This window comes from Peromyscus leucopus, chromosome 22, assembly GCF_004664715.2.
Source record: "Peromyscus leucopus breed LL Stock chromosome 22, UCI_PerLeu_2.1, whole genome shotgun sequence".
In the NCBI taxonomy this organism is placed as follows: Eukaryota; Metazoa; Chordata; class Mammalia; order Rodentia; family Cricetidae; genus Peromyscus; species Peromyscus leucopus.
Window position 1 is genome coordinate 49615897 of NC_051081.1, and position 24641 is coordinate 49640537.

A 24641-nucleotide genomic window follows, 5' to 3' on the forward strand; every position below is an offset into this window, starting at 1 on the left:
CTGGGTTGCACTCTGGAGACCGAGAGTCTCTCAGCAGTAGCCAGGAGGCCAGCAGTTGTGTGTCAGGTCCCTGGGGGTATTTCTCCTCCTGTCAAGAGTTGGACAGAAATAAAATGTAATAATTTTTTTTTTAAGGGCCAAGGTGATGCTCGGCAGGTAAAATCACTTGGTACCAAGCCTGGCCGCTTGAGTTCCACCCCCAGAGGGCACAGAGGAGTGGCAGAAGGAAAGAACCACCTGCTGCAGGTGGCCCTGCCTCCCAATGCATGGATGCCGTGGCACGCATGCACCCACAGCACATACACTCTCCCAGCTCTCTCTCCATATACATGCACACGGGGGGAAGGTGTCCTTGGGTGATTCTGAACATTCAGGAGCAGAAGCCACATTTTATTTTAAAGTATTTTTTATTACATTTTGTGTGTGCACACAGGCACGTGTGCCTGTGTGCGTGTGTAGTACACGAGTGTGCATGCCGTGGTGCACATGTGTGGAAGTCAGAGGACAACTTGCATGAGGTACTTCTCTCTTTCCACCATGTGGATTCCTGTGAGCAAACACGTCCCCAGGCTGGGTGACAGGTCCTTCATCGACTGAGCCCTCCTGCTAACCCATAAATCACCTACTAGACTCTGAAGGTCAGTTGCTTCCTCTAAGAAGCAGGCTCCATAATTAGACCTTCTTTGAGGGGCTGGCCTGAACCTTGGAGAAAACTTAGGCCTTAAGAAGCAGGAAGGAACTGTTTCCTGGTGTAAAGATATCCTTCTTTTGCAGGCATACACCTTTAATCCCAGTATTCAAGAGACAGAGGAAGGTGGATGTCTGAGTTCGAAGCCAGCCTAGTCTACAGATCGAGTTCCAGGACAGGCAGAGCTACACAGAGAAACCCTTTCCAGTATTGGCAAGGAAGCGCTGCCCTCTCTGGGGCACGGAGCCTTGGGAAAGATAGAGAAGCACTTGAGCCCCCAGGGGTACTTGGTCCGTAGTTTGTACCCCGAAGTTGTTGGTGCCTCAGAATGGGGCTTCAGAGGAGACTAGAAGGATGAGCCCTAAAACTTCACATCCAGAAACTGAAGCCGTATGTGTGGTTGGTTGCCTGGGGCACTAGGGAAGACAGATTTGACGTCCCAAGGCCGGTTTCAACTCTCAACAGTGACATCGTGTGGTCATGAGAAGCAGTGGCAGGCTGGATGACGGCTCTGCCCCCTGGAAATCCTGTAGGTTAGGCTACCCATTGGAGAGGGCGACTGCCACCAGGGGAAGGAGGGGCAGTATCCCCTTCTCCTCCATCTGCCAGGACGGCATCTGGGTGAATATGGAGAGTGTGCCACCCTGTGGATTCCTTTAGTTAGCAATGCACAGATGACCGCGAGAGCCAGCAGACAAAAGAGGGCACAGTCCATGCCAGGCTTTGCGGGCGTAGCCAGGCCCTGGATGAATAAAGTGTGTGTGGGGGGGTGAGGGTGGGAGGCAGACTACATGTCTGGGAGGCACAAATGGAGGGGTAGGTCACTCATCTCACTAGGAAGGGTGGATGTCTGGATTCACATCCATACGACCCCAGGTTATCAGATAACCCCAGGTCAGTCTTTGTCTACAAAAGACCAGGAGAAACAGGGGGGACCTCACCCTGCTCCCCAGCACATGGTCTCTGGGACTCAGCTCCTGCTGTCTCAGGGGCACTGGCACCCATCTCGCCTGCCTCCCAAGGTTACTGCGGGGCCTGAATGATGAATGCTCTGCATTGCAAAGTCCAGCCAGATGCCAAGAGGCGGGGAGGGAGGACACACGGGGAATCTCTGTCCTGATCCCCCCCTCCCCCTCCCCCCGCCGGCTGTGGATGGGAGCTGGTTGTACCTGTGGAGACGGAAGCTGGTCTCCACTACTCTGTCAGGTAAAAATGGAAGTCCCATTACGACTTATTAGTTTCAAACTGCCACAACTTGCCTGCAAGAATTCTTACGAGTTGATCTCTTTGCCACTGTATCGCTTCCTCCGAAACAGTCTTGACTGCCCCCCCCCCAAATAAGAATTCAAGTTAGGCCGACACATGATGACTGTTCCAGACTCCTATGAAAACCGCGTGCGTTAAGTCACTGGACACAGTTATACCAACACAGCACACAAGTCCAGTCTGCAAACCAAGAGAGTTTTATATGATTCAAAGCAAAGGTTACATGACACAATACTCATTTAAATAAGTCAAAGTCTGTTACATAAAACATAAGTATTCAAAACATTTAAATTTTTATGACTAAAACTACCGAAAGGCTCAACAAAGTAAAAAAAAAAAAAAATCAAATCAAGCAGAATTGCTCAAGCAATAAAGTGCACTGGGGGTACTGCCTCACCACGGGGGGTCAGGGGGCCCCCAAGGGAGCAGCCCACCCCCCAGGGGCTCTGGGGCTCAGGAGTCCTTTTCAGATAGGAAATGTTTTCCAACATAGTCTTTCAGTGGACAAATGGTGGGGTCTTCCACAGACGGGGCTTCTAAATCTACTCAGGAAATGGAACCCTAAAGGGGTTTCAACACGTCGGTTACTCTAGAAACAACACTGGTCAGAGGATGAAGTCCTAGGGATGAGCAACCGAACACTCCAAGACCTTCCGTGACCCACAGGAACACCAGGACAGCGACCATCACTCTGCATGTCACAATGGAGAAAGACACTCACACTGGATGTCATTTACCCTCTGCACAATTGACAGTGTGCAGGACAGGAACCAGGTACCACCGGGACGCTCGTGAGCTATGTACAGTTCGTCTCCTGCGGCTACTTGATGTTAAAAGACAATGGTGACGATTACCTGGAGAGCTGTACCAACACTTCCTAAACACACATACATACAAAGCTCGGAGGCTACCAGAGGCAGCTTAACAGGGATCAAGTAACAATGTATGACCACGTGAAGGTTCTATAAGCCTCGAGGACCCGAACACAAAACCTCATTTTATCTTACTATTTCATAGTTCAACCTTGCCATCATTTAAATAAAGTTAAATGCCAGTATTAAAAGGCAAATGCAAAATCTAATACAGTAACACACAAAAATATTCTCAGGCTGCCCAAACAGTGCAATACATTGTTCTCACTGTACTGCCTCAACTTCCCAACATCTAACTAGAGCCAGTTTTTGTGGTCACTGGGACGCACAGGAGGCCACTATATGCAGAGCACATGCTCACAAGGCATCAAAGCAGCGCCTGTGATCTGTTTTCAAGTTAGCTACAAAATCCCCATTCCAAGTCTTGTTTGAGCAAAAGAATGCCCTTCATACACAATGAACGCAAGGGCAGCTGAGTGGCATCCACGGAGTGCCTCAGTGTTTTGTCCATAATTAAGGAAGGCATCTGAACCCCAGGGCCCACGGTGCATGTATGCCTTGCCTTGCATAGAATGCACTTGGATGGGAAGTTTATCAACCAATATAGACATGTGCTCTTCTCTCCGTGGTCACCGAACCCATCATGCAGTACAAGACCACACCAGAAGCCAACAGACAGACCATCTACAAAGCTTTGGTGTCCGAATTCCCGATTTTTGGTGCTTAAATACAGACAGGCCATGGGATCCTTGGCTCTCGGCAGACGAGTGGCCCCAACGTCAACACAGTGTACACTGGCCCCTGCTTAGCTGGCTGGCAGTCCACGCAGACTTAGCACACCCTCCCCGGGACATCAGACACACGTGATGAATTCTACCCAACCACGATTTTAGTTCTGTGGGCTACAGGATTCTGTTAGACTCTCCCCTGGAACTGACACAAAGAAGCTGACTAGTTTATTTTTTTCCCCTTTGAGAGCTCTTTATTCAACCAGTTCTGACCTAAAATATTGGCTAGGAAAGGCCGGTAACAAATTTGTGATTTTGATTTTTTTTCTGACTAACTACCAAGAGTATTTAAGCAGAGTCATTACAAAACTTCGTTATAAAAAATGGAAAAGAAGGTTGTAAAACTGTCTATCCAGAAATTGGTGATTTGAGCACAATATAAATATTTTTATAAAAAAGTATAAAAATTAGTACCCTGTCTCATTTCTACAAAACATAGACTAGAAAGGTTGTTTAAAAAAAAAAAAAATCCAGACTCTGTAAACTTTATTGCCGAAATATTTGTTTGAATGCTGGTGATTTAGATCAAATTTCCTTCCATTTCCTTATGAGAGAGAGAGAGAGAGAGAGAGAGAGAGAGAGAGAGAGAGCGCTGAAACTACAAGAGACACTGAATAGGGTCCCAACCAGAAAGGGAAAGCTAACGTACTTCCATCAGAACCAGCTCCCCACTTCGACAGCCCAGAGACCATGTTTTTGTTTGTTTGTTTGTTTTTGTTTTTTGGGGAGGAACACACGGGTCCCACTCCCCATTCCTGAAGAGGTGGAAGAGGAGGCCCCCGGTGATGGGGGCCGCAGAACCTCTCAGCCCGAGGCCGGCAAGGGCTCGAGGATGCTCCCGGAGCTCTCCGCCAGGGTGATTCTGTTCAGTTTGCCCACCTCTGCCTGCCAGCCGGGGATCTTCTTGGTCGTCATGTGGCGCCGGGCATGCTTTGTCAGGTGGTCGCTCCGCATGAAGCGCCGGTCACACACAGGACACACAAACTTCTTCTCCCCTGTGTGAGTTCTGCGGTGGCGAGACAGTTCATCAGACCTGGCGAACTTCTTGTCACAGCCGTCCCAGCTGCAGGTAAAGGGCTTCTCCCCTAGAGGAAAACGTATTCAAGTAAGCGTGCGCACTCAGGACCTCACCAGGAAGCCCACGGAGGGCCGCCCACGGGTCACTCAATCTCAGAAGAGTGACACCTGCTGTTCTAGCCTGGGGGGCTCTGAAGTCAGCAAACCCCCACAATGCATTTCTTCTGACCCTGACATGTAATATGCCGAAGCCCACACGTCTCAAACTAGACTAACCTCTCAGATATTTTACACACGCACACGTGTGTGGCTTCGTGTTTTGCTTTTCTGATGGAGACTTGCAATCTACTTCAGTGCCAGAGTTAAGAGGCATGTGCCACCACCCTTGGTTTTAAAGATGCATTTTAAAATAAATAAAAACAAACCTATTATATGTAGGGGAGACTTTTTTGAGATAGGATCTCACTATATAGCCCTGGCTGGCCTGGAATTCCCTACATAGATTACAACTCATACTCAGCGATCCTCCTGCCTCTGTGTCCTGAGTGCTGGCCACCATCCCTGGCTATTTTTTTCTTTGATAGGGTCTTGCTAAGTAAAGTAGTCTAGCCCAGGTAGGCTGGGAACTTGAGAGATCCTCCTATCTCTAGACAATACTGTTTTTTGTTTCAAGATTTATTTATTTATTATGTATACAGTGTTCTGCTTGCCAGAAGAGGGCACCAGATCTCACTATAGATGGTTGTGAGCCACTGTGTGGTTGCTGGGAATTGAACCCAGGTCCTCTGAAAGAGCAGTCAGTGCTCTTAACCACTGAGCCATCTCTCCAGCCCGACAACACTGTTTTTTGTTTTGTTTTGTTAGGCATCTTTGAGACAGGGTCTCACAGAGGCCAGGATAGTCCCTAACAGCCCTTATATAGCAAAGGAAGACACTGAATTTCTGATTCTCCTAATTCCACCATATGCTCTGGGATTACAAATATGCACCACACACCCCAATTTTACAGGGTGCTGGGGATCGAACCTGGAGCTTCATGCATGCTAGGCAAGTACTCTACCAACTGACTAGCATTCACAGATGTGGGAGAAAATTCTCTAAAGAAATCGTTCTCTCTCAGGACAAACTGTACACACCCCGGAAAGTCCTTCCAAGGGGCTTTAAGACTTCTTAGAATCATTATTTCACGTTCATATTTCTTATCGCACTGACAAATAGGTTCATTAATTACTTTCCATGTGGCTAGAAACATTTAATTACTTCCTATATTGCTGACAAGAGCGAATGAAGGGAGAGTTTATTCCGGTCCCGTGGGAGGGTACAGGTCCACCATGGCAGGAGGAACTTGAGGCAGCTGGGCCTCTCTTGTCCACCATCCAGAAGCAGAAAGGATGAATGCTGATGCTTGGCTTGCTTGTCAACCTTTTATCCAGTCTAGAACCCCGTTAATGTGGGTTTTCCCACCTTAACTAACCTAATTTAGATAATCCCAGGTACACCAGTCTTGTCTTCTAGATGATTCCAGATCCTGTCGGGTTGACAAAATTAACCATAACCACAGAGGTTAGAGTTATAAAAAGACAAGGTCTGTGTTCTAACAGACACTCTCTGGTTAAGTTTGAAGTGTCTATCAACACTTCAGAGCAGGTGCCCAGATCCTATTATCCTCCTGGAGTTGGAGGTAAGGGATCCTTCAGGCAGGTAGATACTGTAGATTCCAGCCAGCGCAGGGCCAGGCCCTTCTCTGCATCCTCAAGCCCTCCTATCTGGCTGTGGCAATCACAGACTCTATGCACTCGGGATGATTCGCTAGACAGCACACACTGCTATGCGATCTGTCTCTCTGTGGATTTCCTAGAGCAGGTAGCAAATAACAGGTTTCGAAGAGACACTAACTCCAACAGTTCTCAGAGTTGAAAATCTAGCAGTGAGGCTTCCGTGATTTCAGAATCTTCATGGTAAACATGGGGTAGCTAATGTGGTTTCACTATGACCCCAACCTTCATACCCCGGAAATGCAATCCCAAGGTCATATGCCACTGATACTTAAGAAGTAGGATCTTTGGCCACTGATGGGTCCTGAGCATTGGGATTATGGATGAACAGAGTCTCAGAAGCAGCTCTGTTACAAGAGCAGGCTCTCTGGCATACTAACCCCATTGCATCAGGTGACGTCCTGTCACACTGGGAATGTGGCAGGCTAGCCCTTAGAGATGCTTTTAGATTGGCAGCTCCAGAGCCCTGAGCTCGGTAGCCTATTTTTTATTAGCTACTGTCAAAGCATCCAAAAGCAGACTCGGACAGTGGCACTTCCCACCCCTCCTCCCCAGGGTCAGCAGCAGCATACCCAGTGCCCGGGAGCTGCTCCGAGACTGCCAGTCCCTCCACACACGATTTACAAAATCCCTGTTTCCGGCCAAACGGAGTACCCATTCACCTCACCTTCTTCTTCACAGTTAAATATTGTTCAGGCTGGCAGAAGTACCTGAAATACAATCTTTATCTGAAATAAACCCACAGGAAATTTCAGTTCTTAGGAGAACTCCAAAGGAGGGCTGGCGAATGGTAAACGCATGGCACTCAGAACCCTCATGCGTATTCAAATCCATCTGACTTCTCTGAGAAGCATGGAGGAACTGCCTTTAGCTCAGGGTTTGCGGTTCTGTCAGTATTTCTACCTGGGAAGACTCTGACGGAAAGTTCATCTGGATAGACAAAGCAAAAAAAAAAAAAAAAAAAAAAAGAATGGGGGTTTACCCCGCCCACGAGCCCAGTGAACAGAACAGACTGCCCCTTCATCCGACACAGCCACCAGAACGGGGGCCTTGCTCGAGTGCCAAGCACCCTGCACTAGCGCGGCACCAGGAGTCTGTATGCGGTTTAGACAACTATCTAACAAAGGGAAAACAAGGAGACTGGCTCACAGGTTAGAGTGCATGCTGCTCTTGCTGCACACCCACAACAGGTCCCCGTCCTCACGGTGGGCAACTCACCACCACCTGTAACTCCAGCTGCAGGGGGCCAGACACCCAGGCCACTGCACTCACACACACAGAAACCTAAGTTTAGAAATAACAAAAACAAGCCGGCAGTGGGGGCGCACACCTTTAATCCCAGCACTCAGGAGGCAGAGGCAGGTGGCCTTCTGAATTCCAGGCCAGCCTGGGCTACAGAGCGAGTTCCTGGATGGCCAGGGCTACACAGAGAAAAGGTGGTGAGACACGCACTAATAACCCACGGGGTCAAAGAGGAAGGCGTCAGCAAGCACCCACCAACTGATGTGGGGCAGCCCTCCAAGGGCCCCACCAGGCAGAAGCTGGGAGGGCTGAGGTTGACTGTGGAAACACACGGGCAGATGAGAAGGAGGCTGTGTTTCCTCTGACAAAGGAAACACAGGACAGGTGTAAGGCCCACATCCTAAAGGCCACCACGGCTCCGGAGTGTGAAGGAATAATTCCTTCTGGACTGTCGAAACACCAGAGTGCACGCTGTTCAGCAATGCAGTCTGCCGCAGTCAGAGCACACTGTGCTAATTAGAAGCCGGCCGGTATCAACACTATTCTAAAATAAAAACCACAGCAGTAAGTCCCTCCAGCCTCAGGCTTTCCTGTATCACAGTCCACCAATCAGACGTGCTCATGGGACCGAGGGGCGATTACCACAGACCCCTCCATCTCCGCATGTGTTTCCATGTCAATACACGCCTCTCTAAAGCCAAGTTTAACCAGCAGACCACGTACCCACAGGACCACACACAATGACAAGGCAGCAGCTCAGAGGACCTGAGAAACCTGCTCTAAGCCACGGAAGTAATTGGCGCCGAGTGGCACTCAGGCCCCGCTGGGCAGCACGGCAGCCACCAGCTCCCGAAGCCACTTGAGTGTAAAACTTCAAGCGATGAGAATGTGCAACCCCGATCCTCGGTCCAGCCAGCCTCTTTCAAGTGCACGCGGCCAGCGGCTGCTCTAACGGCCGGAGAATGTTTCCGTTCCTGGAGACAGAATTTAAAAACTAAAGAAACCCAGTAGGCTGCTATAACTTCTTGCGTGACTTTTTTTTTTTTTAATTGCAGGGGTTCTGTTTATTTATGTATGTGCATTGGTGTTTTGCCATGGGCGTCGGTCCCCTGGAACTGGAGTTACAGACAGCTGTGAGTCGCCATGTGGGTGCTGGGAACCGAACCCAGGACCTCTGGAAAAGCAGTCGGTGATCTTAACCATTGAGCCACCTCTCCAGCCCCTCGTGTGACTTCTTAAACTAAATACTATATATTCTCAAAAGCAACAACACCAAACCCAAATGAAACAAAAACAAACAACAACAACAAAAATTCCTATACTCTTAAAAATTCTACAGTGTCGCCGGGCGCTGGTGGTGTGTGCCTTGAATCCCAGCACTCAGGGGGCAGAGGCAGGTGGGTCTCTGTGAGTTTGAGGCCAGCCTGGGCTACAGAGTGAGTTCCTGGACAGCCAGGACTGTTTCACAGAGAAACCCTGTCTCGGACGCCCTCCCACCCCCAATTCTACAATGTGAACTCAGATGGCGTGCGTGGACCATCCTCCAAATCACACTGATGTCTACGCTGAATATGAACGCGATGCTACTGCAGTGAGGCAGAGTACCCCCAAACCATCCCAAACCCCATCCTCTCCCCAGCGGGCACCTGCTGATGACCCCACCTGCAGCAAGGCCCGCCCTCCTCACTGGTTCTCCTGCCTCTCTCAAGAGGCTCAGGAGGCTCTCCTCCCTGAAGTTCTGGCGTCCCCTTCACACCAGGCCCCCCACCACTCACCTGTGTGGGTGCGAAGATGAGCCTTCAGGTGGGAACTTTTGAAGTAGGTCTTCCGGCAGCCCGGGAAATTGCAAACATAGTTCCTCCTTCGGGAAAAGTCTACCTGAGGGGCAGAGTTCTGGCTGGAGGCGATGAAGACCGGGGCAGGGGCCAGGGGCAACAGTTTGGTATTCCCGATGGCCATGACACCGGATGGGCAGGTAGCAGGCTGGGGAAAGGTGCTCTGTGGCAAGACCAGCATCAGAGTTCCCTGAGGCATAGACGGGCCCATGAACACAGGCTGGGGCGCCGGAGCAGCTTGGGGCAGGATGGGCTTGACAATCCCTGCAGACACCTGGGGAGGAGGCTTCAAGAAAGCTGAGAACATGCCACTCTGTCCAGCCACGGGGATCATTTGGCAAAGGACCGGGGGACTGGAGACGGGGACAGAAATCAGGGGGGTGCTTTTCCTTGACAAGTCACTTTCAGGATTCTTTGGTGAGCAGGGCTGAACGGCAGCCGGCCAGCCTGTCTGCTGGTCTTTGTAGATGGGGAATGGGACACCAGGGCTGTGTGAGCAAGGCTGACAGGAGACTGAGTCAGGAACAAGTAAGCCATCTGCCAAGCGTGTGTCCTGCAAAGCTTCACGATGATGGCCCAGCAGTCCGCCTTGTCCTTCTCCGCTGCTGCCAGGCGGCTGTTGCTCTCGAGCCGGGGCGGCTGGAAAGCACGGAGGAGCGGGACCCTCCGCAGTGTGCCGGATCACACTGGTCATCACAGCCCTGCAGGAGGACCCTGGGGCTGGCTCCACTGGCTCCCTCCTGCTCGGCGCTCCGGTGGCCGCAGCGGGGGACGGGGGCAGGGCGGTGACCAGGCATCCTTTGGAATTAGTTACTTGGGAAGGAACAGGGGTCCCTGTCGATGGCTCCATGAGCTCTGGGCTCTGAGGAGGAGTTATGCACTTCAAGAGAAAGAAAGAAAAGCATCGTGTCATAGGTTGTTTTGGTCTTGTTGGAAGGAAGGGTATTTCTACCCTAGCTCATGCGTAGCTACTGACAGAAGCAATTTAACTAAAAGGACTGTAAAAATAACACAGATTCATACTTTAAAATGGAAGCTTTTCGTCAAGTGGCAGGGGCGCACACCTTTAATCCCAGCACTCGGGAGACAGAGGCAGGCAGATTACTGTGAATTCGAGGCCAGCCTGGGCTACAGAGTGAGTTCCAGGACATCCAGGACTACACAGAGAAAAGCCCTGTCTCCAAAACCAAAATGAAAGCTTTTCATGAAATCTCAGGCTCTTAAATCAAGAAAACAGTGGTTCTCCCAAACTGAGCCTCTCTGCACTGGCCCCCAACACTTATCAGCCACCGTGAAAAAGTCCAAGCCTGAAGACCTGAGGGGCTACAAGGAGCCAGCTCCTCTTTCCTCCAGTTCTCGCTCCACTCACTCCTCCTCAAGTCTACCCTCCACAGTCTTCAGTGAGAGTTCTTCGCCCAGGCCAAGCACATCTTAGTTTTACTACCGTGAGCTATCTACAGCCTGACTTCTCCAACCCAAGAAGCAATTCCGCAGGTGTGGCAAGTTAGAACCTAAAAATAAAATATTGATTTATCAACTCCCAGTCACACCAGGCGGCTGCCACAGGAAGGCAGAGTGGCATGTCTCCGCTAAGCTAAGGGTGTTTGATGTCAGAGTCCATGCTTTCTATAGCTGCTTTCCACATCCTCATCCTAGACTGGGACAACGCAAGACCCTACCTGGGACTCCCCAGGCATCTGGTCTACATCACCTTTCTGTAACCATCTTTAGGCTTTGTCCAATGGACATTAACCATCTGTCAGCAAGTTATGGCTCACCAAGGAAAAGAAAACATTTCTAAGAGATACGTTTCCACACTTTGGTATCCATACAAAGGAAATGTAGGGAACTTCCTGGCGGCATCTGGAAGCACCATAGTTAATCTCCCTACAAGTTCTTCAACATATTTTACCTAAGTTATTCTGGCAGTTCACAAAAATGCTTCTCTCTCCCACCCCCTCTTACCAGAGTTGAAAAAGAATGAAAGTCCTTTGGTAGATCGGGTGCAACTGTGTCCATAAGCACAGTGGTGGTGACGTCACCAGAATCAGAAACCGGCGTGAGGGGTCTTGTCTGGGACCTCTGCCCCCAAGAGCTCATGCAAACAAGCGCCTCCACAGCTTCAATGTCCGTCTGCTCCAGGACGCTGCATGTGGACCTCTCGCTGTCATGCCGTTTCCTCTCCAGGATGGACTCACAGATGTCCATGATGTCGGCCTACAGGCAATACAAGACAGCGGCTTCTTAGTTCAGGAGAATAAAAGGGGTAACCCTGACAGGCAGGCAGATCGACCACAGACGTAACGTGCAGCATTCTGACAAAGCAACAGGCTCTGTCTTGACGTAAGAAGACCTGAACGGAACTCTCACAACTTTGCTTTCAAGCTCTGAAGATTAGGTTTGGTTAAGAGGCAGTTTCCGCAAGACAAGACAGAAAACTCAAAACCCTGATTCTTAAAAAGGTTTCTAGGCTGGGCTATTGCTCAATGGTAGAATGCTTGATTAGCTCATGTGTGACCCTGAGGTCAATGCCCACCGATATAAAATAAAAATAAACAGAACAGGTGACTAACTTCAAGCTTCTTGGGTAAATGATTAAGACTAACTCTAGATGTATACAACAAAGAGATTAGTAGGAAGGTGTCCCGGGAAAGATAAACAGACGAAGCAGCTAATAAGGCTAAGCAGCCAGTAGGCGGGTGAGATCTTCTAGATCAAAAGCCGCCAAAGTAGTGTCTCTAAGGAAGCATTACCGCAAGCTTAATTTCCCAGTGGCTGAACCTGGGTTCCATTCAAGTAGAGCCCACGGTGACTGCCTGTTTCCTCAGCATTCAGAAACATGAAGACACTCGTTACTACTGAACACTAGGAGGCAGTGGGGTGAGCAGAAGGGTGTGTGAAAGGCACCTGGTCCTGCACACCACACCACCTTTACAACCAGGGGCGCGGGGAGGAAGAGACTGGAACCCACCCCTTCCAAAAGAGAACCTTGAACCTTGGATACATATATCTCCACACATATTTTCTGGGCCTCGAAACTTCCTGTCTGTCCAGAGTCCCCTTCAGTGAGCAAGTGAAGAGGCCACCTTTTGCAAAGGGCCTTATCCAGCGTCTCGGGGGGAGGAGGGGGCAGACTCGACCTCTTGCCAGGATCATTTGACTCTGATCCATCGAGTGGAATGTCCAGCCCGTAGACTAGGCAGGATCAATACGGACCCTGGGGTCCACGTACTGCTGTGTTCTCGCCTCCCCTGGCCCCCAACATTTCTGTCAGGTTCCGTGGCCCTGCGCTCCACACCTTCTGACTGGGGTCCCCTACCTTGACTCCACTCTGTGGCTAGGCCCAAGCCCTACACTCCCGGTGTCCAGGTCCCATCACCACGCCCCTTCTTGCTTTGGCCCCCACCCCTTGCCCAGCGCTACCCCCCTACCAGGCCACCAAGCTCAGCTGCCACGTCCCCCCCAGCACTTTCCGGACACACTCTTGCCTCGGTCCGGCTCACTCCGCCATACCCTCCCTCCAGGTACACCCTCCTGAGACTCCTTTGGTTTGGATCAACCCACGGCCCCACCGCCACACTCCCACCAGAGGCTCCACCTTGGACTCGGCCCTTGCCCCGCCCCCTGCACGCCCCTCTATCAGAGGGCCGCTCTGGCCCCACCCCCTCGCGCCGGCCCCGCCCCCTGCCCCACCCCACCCTTCCCCCCAGGGGCTCGCACCAAGCTTTGGCCCCGCCCTTGCTCCCCTCCAGGTGCCTTCACCGCGCCCTCAGCCCGGGGTCCCACCGAGCCCCCCACATCGCCCCTCCCCAGGCACTCTCTGGACACGCCCCGGCTTTGGCCCCGCCCCTCGCGGCCCCCCCCACGCCAGCAAACGCCTTCACCACGCCCCCCTGGCGCCGCGCCCCTGCCTGGGCCCCGCCCCCGCCCCGCCCTCCTCGTTCCCGCCAGCCGCGCCCACACTCGACAGCGGTCCTCCGCTGGATTCGGGTGACGTCATGGCTGGAAATAGCCGCGCCGGGCGGGGCCCGCGGCGGACCAGAGACAAAGCTGCAGGCTGGGGCTGGCTGGCTGGCCGGCCGCGCTCATCACGCCCCCCTTCCCCACCCGGACCCGGCCGAGCCGCGCAGCCCCTGCCGCGACCGGAGCACCGCCCCGGCCTCGACCGCGGCGCGGAGTCGCCATCCTTCCCGCGCGCCCCCTCCCCGCCCCGCCGCGTCGCCTCGCCTCGCCTCGCCCCGCCGCTCAGCCCCGTCACTCACCGCGCGCGCGTCGCCCGGGCCGGTGGAGCCCGGCGAGTGCATGGTGCCGGACGGCCTGCAGGCGACAAAGCTGCGGATCGCGGGGGGAGACGGGCGGCGGAGGTTGCACGTGTGCGGCGGCCGGACGGGCGTGCAGGCGGGAGGGCGGCGGGGTCCCGAGCGCCTGCAGCCGCCGGCGCGCACCTCCGCCCTCCTCGCCGCGCGCGGCTCTGCCTCCGCGCGCCGCCCGCCCGCCAGGCGCGGGAGGGGCGGGGCGCCGCGGAGGGAGCGGCCCGGGGCGGGGCGCGCGGGCAAACCAAAATACACCGCTCCCTCCCGGAGGGGGCGTGGCCTCCGCCGCCAGCCAATCGGCGCCGGGCCGGCGAGCCGCGGGCCAATGGGGGCCGCGGGGGCCGCGTGATCGGAGCCTGGCCGCGGCGTGATCCGGCGGGGCGGGAGGCGGCACGTGTTTTGGTCCGGGCTGGAGGCGGGGCGTGAGGCCTGGAAAGTAGGGGAAAGGTCCCGGCGGCGGCGGCGGCGGAGGCGCGGCGGCGGGCGGCTGCCGTGAGGTCCTCTCCGGGCGGGCGGAGGGGCCGCTCGCTCAGGTCGCGCGCTGGCCCCGCGCTAGCGGCCCGTCCTGGTGGGCGGAACTCCCGGGGACGGCTTAAGGCTGCCTCTACGATTTCTTTTAAGCTGGCCCTGGCTCCCTGCACCGCGCCTCTGCCCAGGAGGAGGTTTGAACGCTGTCTGGGTTTAGGGACATTTCCTGCATCCGCTCTTTCCCGCAGGGCGCCAGATCTGCAGCTTCTGGGTCTGGCCCTCTTCCACCGTGCTAGCCTGCAGTTTGCTGAAGGAACACCAGCCTTGTAGCCGACCACCTAATAACGTATGCATAATGAGGCCTGCGCATCCTTCCCGGGGGCCATACAAAGGGTCTCTAGGTGCGGTTATCCACTTACACGCCTCACAGGTCTTGGAGAGCAGGGGTAGTACATGCAATGTGTGTGGGTCCCCCAATCTACCGTGCAGCGATAGGACACCTCTCCACTAGCGTCAGAGGCCTCGCTGCAGAGCCTGGGTACCCGCGGAGGTATGGGGGGGGGAAGTCATAGCTGATGTGAGTGTTCTGGAGCCGGGCATCATGCCGCCTGTCCTCACACAGGTGAGCAGGCAGAGCCTGGTACTTAACCTGGTAAGGCTGAAGGTTCATACCAGCCCCGATGCCTTCAGTTCCACAGTGGCTTGATGTGGGAGTAAACAGAAGAGAAGGCATTGGTTGAAAGTAACAGTGGGAGCGTTTAAAGAGGACTCACCATGTCTAACTTACTTGGGAGTTGAGCATACATGGACTCAGTCTTCCACTCAGACTTGTTGAAATTGTTTTGCCTGCTGCCTCCTCTCCCCTTGGCTTTCTGACTCCCCGTGTCCACCCCTGCCCACATCGCCGCCTCCCCATCGTCCCCTCTCCCCGCCCTAGGCATCCCTAGACTTTTCAGTGGCTCCCTCCCTGCTTGAGAAAACGCCTCCCGCTCCCCACCCCGCCATGCACACCTGAGCTCCTGCAGGGAATCTGCTCTTGGTTTCTCCCCAGTCCGATGGCACCGATGGTTGCTAATGCTTCATGTGTTGGGAAATAGTCTCCAGAGTCACATGTTAATAGTATTCAGAGACAGGGCCTTTGGAAGGTGATTGGGATTAAGGAAGGGCATGAGGTTTTATAATAAGAGAGCCTGGCTGGCTTGCTCGCGCTATCTGACCACGTGACACTCCACAGTGTCTTAACCCAGCAGGAAGACCCCCCCATCAGATGCTGAGCACAACTAGTGCTCTTGGGCCGCAGAACTGTGAGCCGAATGAACTTTTTATATCGAATGGCCTTTCTATATAGGAGGTGGGGCGGTGCCTCAGTTGGGAAAGAGCTTGTAGGGCAGGCCTGGAGACCTGGGGTCGAACCCCAGGACCCACGTAAAGAGCCAGGCAGAGTGATGCACACTTTCAATCCCGGCTCTGGGGAGGTGCAGAGGGGCAGAACATTGGGCCTCGCTGGCCAGTCAGTCTGGCCAAGTCAGCGAGCCCCACATCCCAATGAGATACTCTGCCTTAAACAAATCCAGCAAAATCAGGGTGGGCGGCTCCTAAGAGGCTAACCTCTGGTCTCCATGTGCGCGCGCGTGCGCGCGCGCACGCACGCACGCGCGCACACACACACACACACACACACACACACACACCCCTCTATAAACTTCCTGGTCACAGGTGTTTTGTTATAATCACACGAAAATAAACTAAGACGTGGGTCCAGGCCTGCTCTGGGTTGCCTGTCACATCAACCGCTGTCTCCAGGGCTTAGCGTGTGTCATTTACTCCATGTATCCGTGACATTACTGGCACATCTCCCCGGGAAGCCTCTTCCAGCATGCTTGTGGACTCAGGCTGACCTCACTCCCTGCCTGCTGTCTGTCTGTCTGTCTGCACCTTCACTCCCCATAGCACTTTGCCCGGGCTGCAGCTTTCCTGTTTCTTCGTGTGCTGTCTGTCTTCTCCCCCGGGACAGGGAGCTGGGCTGATTTATCCGCGTCAGCACATGGTAACTGTTGATTTAATGAGTCAACATGACATCAGCCTTGTCAGCCCTGCTGGCTTCTGTTCTGGGGCACCCCACAGGTACCTCTCTCTCATCCAGCATCCTTGGGAGCGAACTTGCGTTCACCCAGCTTGGATGTCCTCACTCAAGAGGGTGACTCTGGATATCCTGCCTCTTGATCTAGTGATGTGTCTCACCTTCGACTCCTCCCTATCCTGTGTGTGGTCTTTCGCCAGTGACGTCACCGTTTCTTCTAAAATATCTCACCGACTGTTCTCATCGCTCATTCCGTCCCTTGTCCAGGCTGCTACACAGACATACCTGAGTGACTGTCACCGCGTCCCAGCAAGGCTGACACTGTGTCATCTGCCTCTCACCACTGGAAGGATTTTCCAAAAGTGGACAGTGGACCGGACCCCTCCTCAAAGCCCCAGGTGGAATCCAGACACTCAAACTTACCCAGGAATCCCTGACTCTTCTGGACCCGACGCCCACCCACACGACACCCCATCTTTCTTCATTGCTTCCCACATTGCTCTCCACTGCTTGCCTTCCAGGCCCTCAGCCCTGGCGTTAGGTCAAGTCACTGCCCTCGCGTACCAGAACACGTTACTCCTGCCTGGAGGGAGGCGGCTCTTGTCTGCTTTGACTAAAGTCCGCAATATGGTTCCCTGGCGACTGTTCAGCACAAAGCCATGTGCTTGGCCTCCGGATCCAAGTCACCTCTGGCAGTCAGACCTTCCCTGAGTTCTGCTTCATTCTTACAGGGTGATGGCTCTCCAGGGACCTGGAGCTTGTCTTATTCCGGACTGTGTTCCCTGGATGGAAGGGGTAACCTGGGATCATGGCTCTTCAGGCATAAGTCCTAGGTCTACCGCATCTAGCCATCTTCCAGATAGCCAAGCAGGCTTCCGTTGCTGCCAGCTCCTATTCAAGAGGATATTGATAAGTTTGTAAGCTGAAGGACTTCCTGAGACCCTTGTCACCCAACACTCAGAGACAGTGTGGTCCAGCAAGAAGGACTGGACATAGTTATAGATCACGGCTGTAGAGAGAACATCATCCCTCAGGCCAGAATACCCGATTCCTGAGTGTGCTCACAGTCTACCCACGTGTGCATGTTGTCCTGTAGAGAAGACTGTGTGCTGTGAGCCTTCTGAGCCCGCCTTATTGACTTCACATTATGTCTTGGAGCTTATTGTACATCGATCTGTAAAAATCAACTCTGTTCTTGGTAATGGTTAAATAACAACACTCCATTATGAATGTGTTTAACACTTCTGGTTGAATAACCAGGACATCTAGATTGCTTGCCACTTTCCAGTATATCCTGCTGGTCCACTGTGTGCCCACACACAAGGAGAGCTACAGGATCAGTTACCAGCATGGGAATGCTGGTTTAACTGCTGGGGGGGGGGTGTCTCTGTCTTCCCTCCTCCTTCCCCTCCCCTTCCTCTGCCTCTGTGCATTTTAAGGAAGCACAGCACAGTCACAGGAAAGCACAAATTCTGTGCACAGGTGAGTTTTTACAGGACGAACTTAACGTGCCACCAACACCCAGGGCAAGAAACACTCTTCCTAGAACCTGGAAGCCACCCAAGCTCCCTCCAGTCACCATTTCATCCTTCCTGGTCCCCTGACCAGCACAGTCCTTATTATGACCTCTAATAGCATTGATAACTTGTGTGTGTGCTGAAACCTTTATAAATAGAATTTGTAGTATGGGAAATTTGAGGTGTGGCTTCCTTCACTCAAGATACTGTTTCATGCAAGTAGGGTGTATGTGTGCGTGTGTGTGTGTGTGTGTGTGTGTGTGTGTGTGTGTGTGTGTATCAGTGTGCATGCGCATGGGTGTGCATGCACTGGAGGCCTCGTGTCAACCTTGGGTGTGGTTCTTCAGAAGCCATCTGCTCTGTCTTTTGAGACAAGCTCTCTCACTGGGACCTGGGGCTGGACAATTAGGCAAGGTTGGCCGGCCGACAAGACCCAGGGAACTGCCTTTTCCTTAGGGCTAGGACCACAGGTATGTGTCGCCTTTTTACATGGCTTCCAAGGATTGTGCAGCAAAATGTGTCTGACTGAGCTGTCTTCCAGTCAGCCTCCACATCTGTATTCTTCTAAAAGTCATAGCTGTAAGTGTAGACATTAGGATTGTTTCCAGTCTCAGGCTATTATGACTAAAACTGCTATCCTGATACATGTGCATGCATTTTTTTCTTTCCTTTTCTTTTGGAGACAGGGTCTCAGTATGTAATCCAAGCTGGTCTTAGATTCACGGCAACCCTTCTGCCCTAGCCTCAAACTTAGCCAAGATTTCCTGACTCTTTTTTTTTTTTTTTTTTTTTTTTTTTTGGTTTTTCGAGACAGGGTTTCTCTGTGTAGCTTTGCGCCTTTCCTGGAACTCGCTTTGGAGACCAGGCTGGCCTCGAACTCACAGAGATCCGCCTGCCTCTGCCTCCCGAGTGCTGGGATTAAAGGCGAGAGATTTTTTTTTTTTTTTCTTTTTTTGGTTTTTCGAGACAGGGTTTCTCTGTGTAGCTTTGCGCCTTTTCCTGGAACTCACTTGGTAGCCCAGGCTGGCCTCGAACTCACAGAGATCCGCCTGCCTCTGCCTCCCGAGTGCTGGGATTAAAGGCGTGCGCCACCACCCGATTTCCTGACTCTTCTGAGACAGACTGTAGCTGTACTGGGACCACAAGTATGCACAAGTACAAATGACTGTATACATACGTTTTATTCACAAAGATACTGTCAAGTTACCCCACGTTATGCTCTTAGGACCACTTACTCCACTGATCGCAGTTCCAGTCAAAGTTGGTGTTGGAGTGTCTGTCGTTAATTCTCCGCCTCATTGTTTGAGACAATCTCTCGCTGAACTTGACGCTCGCCAGTTGGGTTGGACGGGCTAGCCAGGGAACTGTGGGGATTCCCCATCTCTACCTTGCTGGCACTGGGATCACAAGCCCGTGGCCAGGCCTGGTTTTTGTTGCTGTTTGTTTGTTTTCCTTGGGTTCTGGGGATCCAGACTGAGGTTCTTACATGCATAGAGGGCACTTTGCTGACTGAGCAATCTCCTCAGGGTCTAGCTTCCTATTTCCTTAGTAATTTTAGTAACGCTGTGCCTCCTTCTTGAATCTCTCCTCCTCACCGCCTTATTTCCCCCCCTTTCACTTTTAGGGCCCAAGCTGGCCTCATGCTGTGGCTCCTCCTGCCTCTGCTCCAGAGAGCTGGGATCACAGTTACTGTGCTACCCATGCCCAGCTAGTTAATGGATTTCTCCCCCACACACTCTAAGCTAACAGGGAACAACAGAACTCAGAAGGCCCATGGTATTTCTTTGATTTTTTTTTAAGGAAATGCCTTATTTTTTATTATATATATATTGTATTTTTATGTGCATTGGTATTTTACCTGCATGTATGTCTGTGTGAGGGTGTCTGACCTTGGAATTATAGACAGTTGTGAGCTGCCATGTGGGTACTGGGAATTGAACCAGGGTCCTCTGGAAGACCAGCCAGTGCTCTTAACCACTGAGCCATCTCTCCAGCCCCCTTTGATCTCCCCTCCCCCAACCCTGGCAACTTCTCCCTGTTTTGAAAAGCCACCTTGATTTTCTGTGATGGTTGGAGGGAGTTTGAACCAATAGAATGGAAACTTGATGCTATAGGGAAGGAGTCTGGGGAGCAAAGGAAGTGAGTGAGGGGAGACACGGCCAGCCTGTGGTGGGGGAGGAGGGAGGAGGGAGCTGGTCCTGGGTGGAGAAAGAGCCTGCTTCGTGGGCATGCTGTGGGATGAGAGAATACCATCTGCCTTCTGCCATTTTAATGACCTGCAAAGCCCAGCCTGCTGGGACAGCTGTGAGGTCCGGACTTGGAGAGATGAGAAAGGCTGGGAACCGACCACCAAGGGACAGGGAAAGTTAGCAAGATCAGCTGTCCCCTGTGCGAGAACCCAGTGAAGATGTTCGAACAACCGCACTGGACTCAACAGGCTTGACATAAGAGCTCCGCTTCTCCAGGTCGGTGTTACCGTGCTGGGTTGCCTTGACAACTCTCCTCTTGAGTGCGTTCCAAAGTTGGATTAGCCTTGGGTTTCTGTTTTGGTTAGTGGTGGTCTGTTGGTTGGTTTGTTCTTCAGAACAGGGTCTCACTATGTCGTCCTGCTGTCCTGGAACTCACACTGTAGTCCAGGCTGGCTTTGAACTCACAGAGATGCACCTGCCTCTGCCTCCCAAGCCCTGGGATTGTGTGACTATGTCCAGTATCAGCCTTGGGTTTCTAATTAGCCTTGAGCTCTGGTCGAATTGTTAGTGTTCGTGATTTTGTTGTGAACAAACAAAACCAAGGCCAAAAGACTGAGTTTTTCATTCTGTACTATGGAATTTTCATTTTCTTTTCAAATTATGCTTGGTTTGAACATGCCCCTCAAAGTTCGTATGTTGGAAGCTTGATCTTTGGTGGTATTAGGAGGTGGGGCCTTTATAGAGTGGTTCAGCAATAAGGGCTCTACCCTCCAGGAGCGGGTTAAGGCTCTGGGTTCCTTAACGATAGATAGACTTAGCCCCACCGTGTTCTCTCTGTGGCTCTCTCTCTGCCCTTCAGTCATGGGTGGCATGACAGGAAGGACATTACCGGCCACTGCCCACTCCATCTTAGATTGCCCAGACTCCAAGAACACAAGCCAACAAATACTGTAGGCTCATTATAAACTGCCTCGCTTGTGGTATTGTATTACAGGGGCATAAAATGCACCAAAACGTAAAATACATTAGGAATTGTCATTTATTCTGAGAGTGAATCTTTCCATTTTTTTCCCTACTAAAATGCCGTCTTGTGAGGCAAGATGGTAGTCACAGATGGCATATGACATCCAGGCTATGTGAATGTCATTAGCCACTCTACAGACAGCTCCCAAGTCCGTTCTAAAATCCTGTAGTCAGAGAAGCTGTACCTGGGAATCTTTTACTCAGGTGTGTTTGGAGATGCATTCCAGACGTGGTGGCCCAAGGATCTACCAAGGCTAGTCTCTTTTCTACTGCTAACTTGGAGGAACTGAGCCTGCCAGCTGCTGAGAGGTAGGAGACCCCCAGGGGCAGACATCTTCATCCATTTGATCTTCACCCCTGAGTCATCCAGTGACCCCTACTCCAGGTCCAAAGCCCTGGTAGCCCAGGCCTCTACAGCTCTTGAATATTGCTGCCTTTGGCCAGAGTCCAGCCATGAAACCAACATGGGACAAAGCACATGTTAGCCACTGTCCCCTGCACTGACCTGCTCTCCAGATTAGGTGGGAGAGGCTGGGAAGAGCTGGAGAGAGGAGGCTGCGGGCACACCCCTGGGCCCACCCGTTCTTCCTTCCCTTTCTCTTTCTCTTTTGGTCCAGCTCTTCGGGCCAGAAGCAGCAGCAGCGAGACCAGAACGCAGAGGGAACTGATTGTGTGGCTGGCTTCCTGGTTGGCCGAACACTTTGTCAAGTGGTTCACCTCCACCAATCAGAGACTGCTTGGGGGTGAGGGACTGTTTTCCTGCTGACAGCCCCAGGCTCCTGGCTCCTCCCCTGGAGGCCCTGGGGATGGAAGACAGAGGGGCAGTTAAGACATTGGTCATCCAGGTCAGCCCCCTTGTTTGCTAATGGGGAAACTGAGGTCTAGTGGATTCCAGAGAGAAATCACAAGGGTGCCTTGCCTGGTGTAGCCAACGCAAAGGAAGATCGGGCACAGACATGCAGAAGCCCCTGCATTTCAGCCCCATGTTACATATGGGGAAACTGAGGAACAGAGGACTAGAGCAACACTACTACCATTATCGCAGGCTGGTGAGCGATGACCGCCAGCAACCACCTCCTCACTCAGCCTCAGCCTGCTAACCCCTGACCTGCATGGAGGCCAGGCTCAGGGCAGTGGGTAGCTCTGGCCAGCCAGAGGACCCACTCTCAGGGACCTGGTGTGCAGCTCGGGCTGCGGGTGGCCGCATCCTGGCTGCCAGCCTCTGCCTTCTCAGTGTGTCTCCAGGCTGTGTGCCCTCTCTGTGAGATTGTCTTCAGTCCTCCAGAGAGAGAGAAGCAGATGTGACCATGTGTCAGGTACTCGGGACAGAGGGTCCACGTGCTCTCAACTTGCGTCCCTTGTCAACAAAAACCGAGACTAGAACCAGAGTATCATAGTCCCCTGGAGACTTCTCAGAGGGACCGTGCATGTGGCGGGGGAGGAGAGGGTTCTGGGGACAGGGAGAATTCAAACCCATGCCCTGTCTTTGGGTTCCTCACCAAGACAGGAGAGACTGACCCCAAACAAGATCCACCATCCACCAAGGCTCATGGGTCCCGGCAGAGAGGATCTGATCAGTTCCCAGAGAGACTGCCCGGAGGTTCGTCTACACTGCTCATTTGGGCTGGGTGTCAAGGGACAGGAAGGGTCACCAGAGGTCAACTTGTGCTACTATTGGCATGTCTCCTTGTCCATGGCATTCTCCATCTCTTAGCAAGAGACTTTCTTATGCAGTGTGAGCTTAGTGCATCAGCATGAGCCTAGGAAGAGACCCACGACCCTGTGCAGAGAAGGCATGGTAGGACCCAGGTTGTGGGTCCATCCTGAAACTTCTTAGGTCTGGAACAGAGTCTGAGACCCTGCTTGTCTCACCATTTCCAGAGCTGCTGAGGCCCTGGGTCAGGGTCATCATGAGGACTACTGATTTACAGAGGAAGAAAGGGAGACAGCAGCCTGGCAGTCAGAAGCATCGGGTCCCTGTCGCCTAGTGAGCATAAGCTCAACAGCTAGCCACCTCTCCACCCATGCCACGCTGCTACCTCTTGGACATAATTCTCAAGGCTGATGTCCCTAAAACAGCCTCAGATAAAAGACTTGAAAGGCTGTGTGGCCTTGGGCAGCTGCATAAGCCACCTCCTATCCTGGAAGGGCCACCACCCAAGTGTCTCGTGGCTGCCTGGCCTTTCTGCCCAGGCTACAATTAGGTGTGCTGCCAAACAGGCTTCCCTAGTGACCCAGTGCAGAGCTGGCACCAGCCCAGACCAGGCAGCGGGGCGGGCTGGGAAGGGAGCTCCGGGCATTGGCAGCAGAGAAGCATCACACAGGCTGGCTTTGTGTGTATGCCTGTGGGGACCTGAGTGGAGATCGGTTAGGACGCCTGCCTCTGGTCCCACTTCCTAGAGAGTCTTCCTAGGTCTCTGCTCAAGCACGACTGTCCCTGTGTCCCACACAGCCTTCAGACGTGATGGCCCTGAGTTGGCCATCCTCCTGCCTCAGCATGATTTTAATCACTTGCAGGGGCTTCTCAATCTGAGGCAGAGTATTCCCCAATTCAGAGCTCACTGCAGGCAGGTAGCCTCCGCTGCCAGGGGCTTCCCTGGAACTGGGAGACTCCTTGACGCCCACAGTGACAACAGCACCCCCTGGCTGGAGCCCCCCCCTCCGTCCCCATGTACAGGCTGCAGCCCATACTGCCCATTATTCTGATGACCATGCCCTGCCTGTCTCTCCCCGCCCCACACTAGGATTGTTACCCCCACATTTACGAAGGGATTCAGCCTCGGACAGGGTCTGCTATGGACTGGGATCCCTCCTCATCTGGAAGAGTCTGGCTGGAGTACCTTCACTATACCTTCCAGGCTCCATCCATGTCCTTCACAGATCTGTGTGGGGCCCTCTTGGGTCAGCCCGGTGAGAGCCGAGAGGCTGAGTTTCCTTGTCTCCGATGGCTCGGCACTCATGGTTTGGGAGGAGCCACCATTACCCTCCTTCTGTTTGGCTTTCGTCCTGCAGGAACTCAGAGGGGGGAGCTCTCGCTTCATTGCCAGCCTGACCCTCCTTCCCTGCTGGCAGCACATGGAGATGCCAGACAGGAAGGTGGGAGACGCAGGACTGTTCAGTACACGCTTAACTCTCTGGTCCCGTGGATCGCGGCGATGTACGGGTGGCCGTCTGCTTCATCACACACACCCTCTTCATCCAGCTCATTCCCACGGAAGCCCAGATGTTTGGCCAGCTGCTGGGCTAGAAGCAGGAGCATGATCGAAGGGGCTCAGTTCCCCTGTGGCCTTATGACCTAACCTCCCTATGGCTGTCTCCTCGCCTGTAAAGTGGAGGTGGTAATCACATCTACTTACTGGAATGGGACGGGATTAAATGAAATCAAGCCTATCTAGAGGCTTGGCAAAGGTGCCTGCCACGCCACACGATGAGTGGTAGATAGGTGGCTGGAAAGAAGCTTCCTCAGGACAAGGAGAGAGACGGTGGTGATCTTACTTGGCACATGCGATGAAATGGCCCCGACAGTCATCAGTCCACTCTGTCCCTGGGTTCTGTATTGGGGACTCAA

The 24641-nt window shown here is 52.9% G+C and overlaps 1 protein-coding gene and 1 long non-coding RNA gene across 4 annotated transcripts; one reads left to right on the top strand and one right to left on the bottom strand.

Moving 5' to 3' along the window:
* Positions 1-2130: 2130 nt before the first annotated feature.
* Positions 2131-13957, bottom strand: Klf11 (Kruppel like factor 11). 3 transcript variants are annotated; one of them, XR_003735420.2, is made up of 5 exons: positions 13746-13957; positions 11449-11700; positions 9424-10363; positions 6106-7336; positions 4614-4699 (listed from the first exon to the last, which is right to left on the bottom strand). XR_003735420.2 is itself a non-coding variant. In XM_028877697.2 (4 exons), exons 1-4 carry the CDS (start codon positions 13785-13787, stop codon positions 4419-4421), a joined length of 1515 nt encoding a protein of 504 aa, XP_028733530.1. In that variant the 5' UTR covers positions 13788-13955; the 3' UTR covers positions 2131-4418. The 3 variants fall into 3 exon arrangements, 2 of the variants coding, with proteins under 2 accessions (XP_028733530.1, XP_037054058.1); XM_028877697.2 differs by lacking the exon at positions 6106-7336 and having other exon boundaries at positions 2131-4699; positions 13746-13955; XM_037198163.1 differs by lacking the exons at positions 4614-4699; positions 6106-7336 and adding an exon at positions 7772-8622.
* A 286-nt stretch (positions 13958-14243) lies between these two features.
* On the top strand, positions 14244-17574 carry LOC119086478. The gene is made up of 2 exons (XR_005089769.1): positions 14244-14610; positions 16612-17574. It is a non-coding gene; the product is annotated as an uncharacterized LOC119086478 (long non-coding RNA).
* Positions 17575-24641: the final 7067 nt, after the last annotated feature.

Coding starts and splice junctions, on each gene's coding strand:
- Klf11 (XM_028877697.2), bottom strand. CDS start 13,787: ATGCACTCGCCGGGCTCCACCGGCCCGGGCGACGCGCGCGCG. Junction 11,701..13,745: donor GCCCGGGCGACGCGCGCGCG/GTGAGTGACGGG, acceptor TATTGCCTGTAG/GCCGACATCATGGACATCTG. Junction 10,364..11,448: donor TTCATTCTTTTTCAACTCTG/GTAAGAGGGGGT, acceptor TTTCTCTTGAAG/TGCATAACTCCTCCTCAGAG.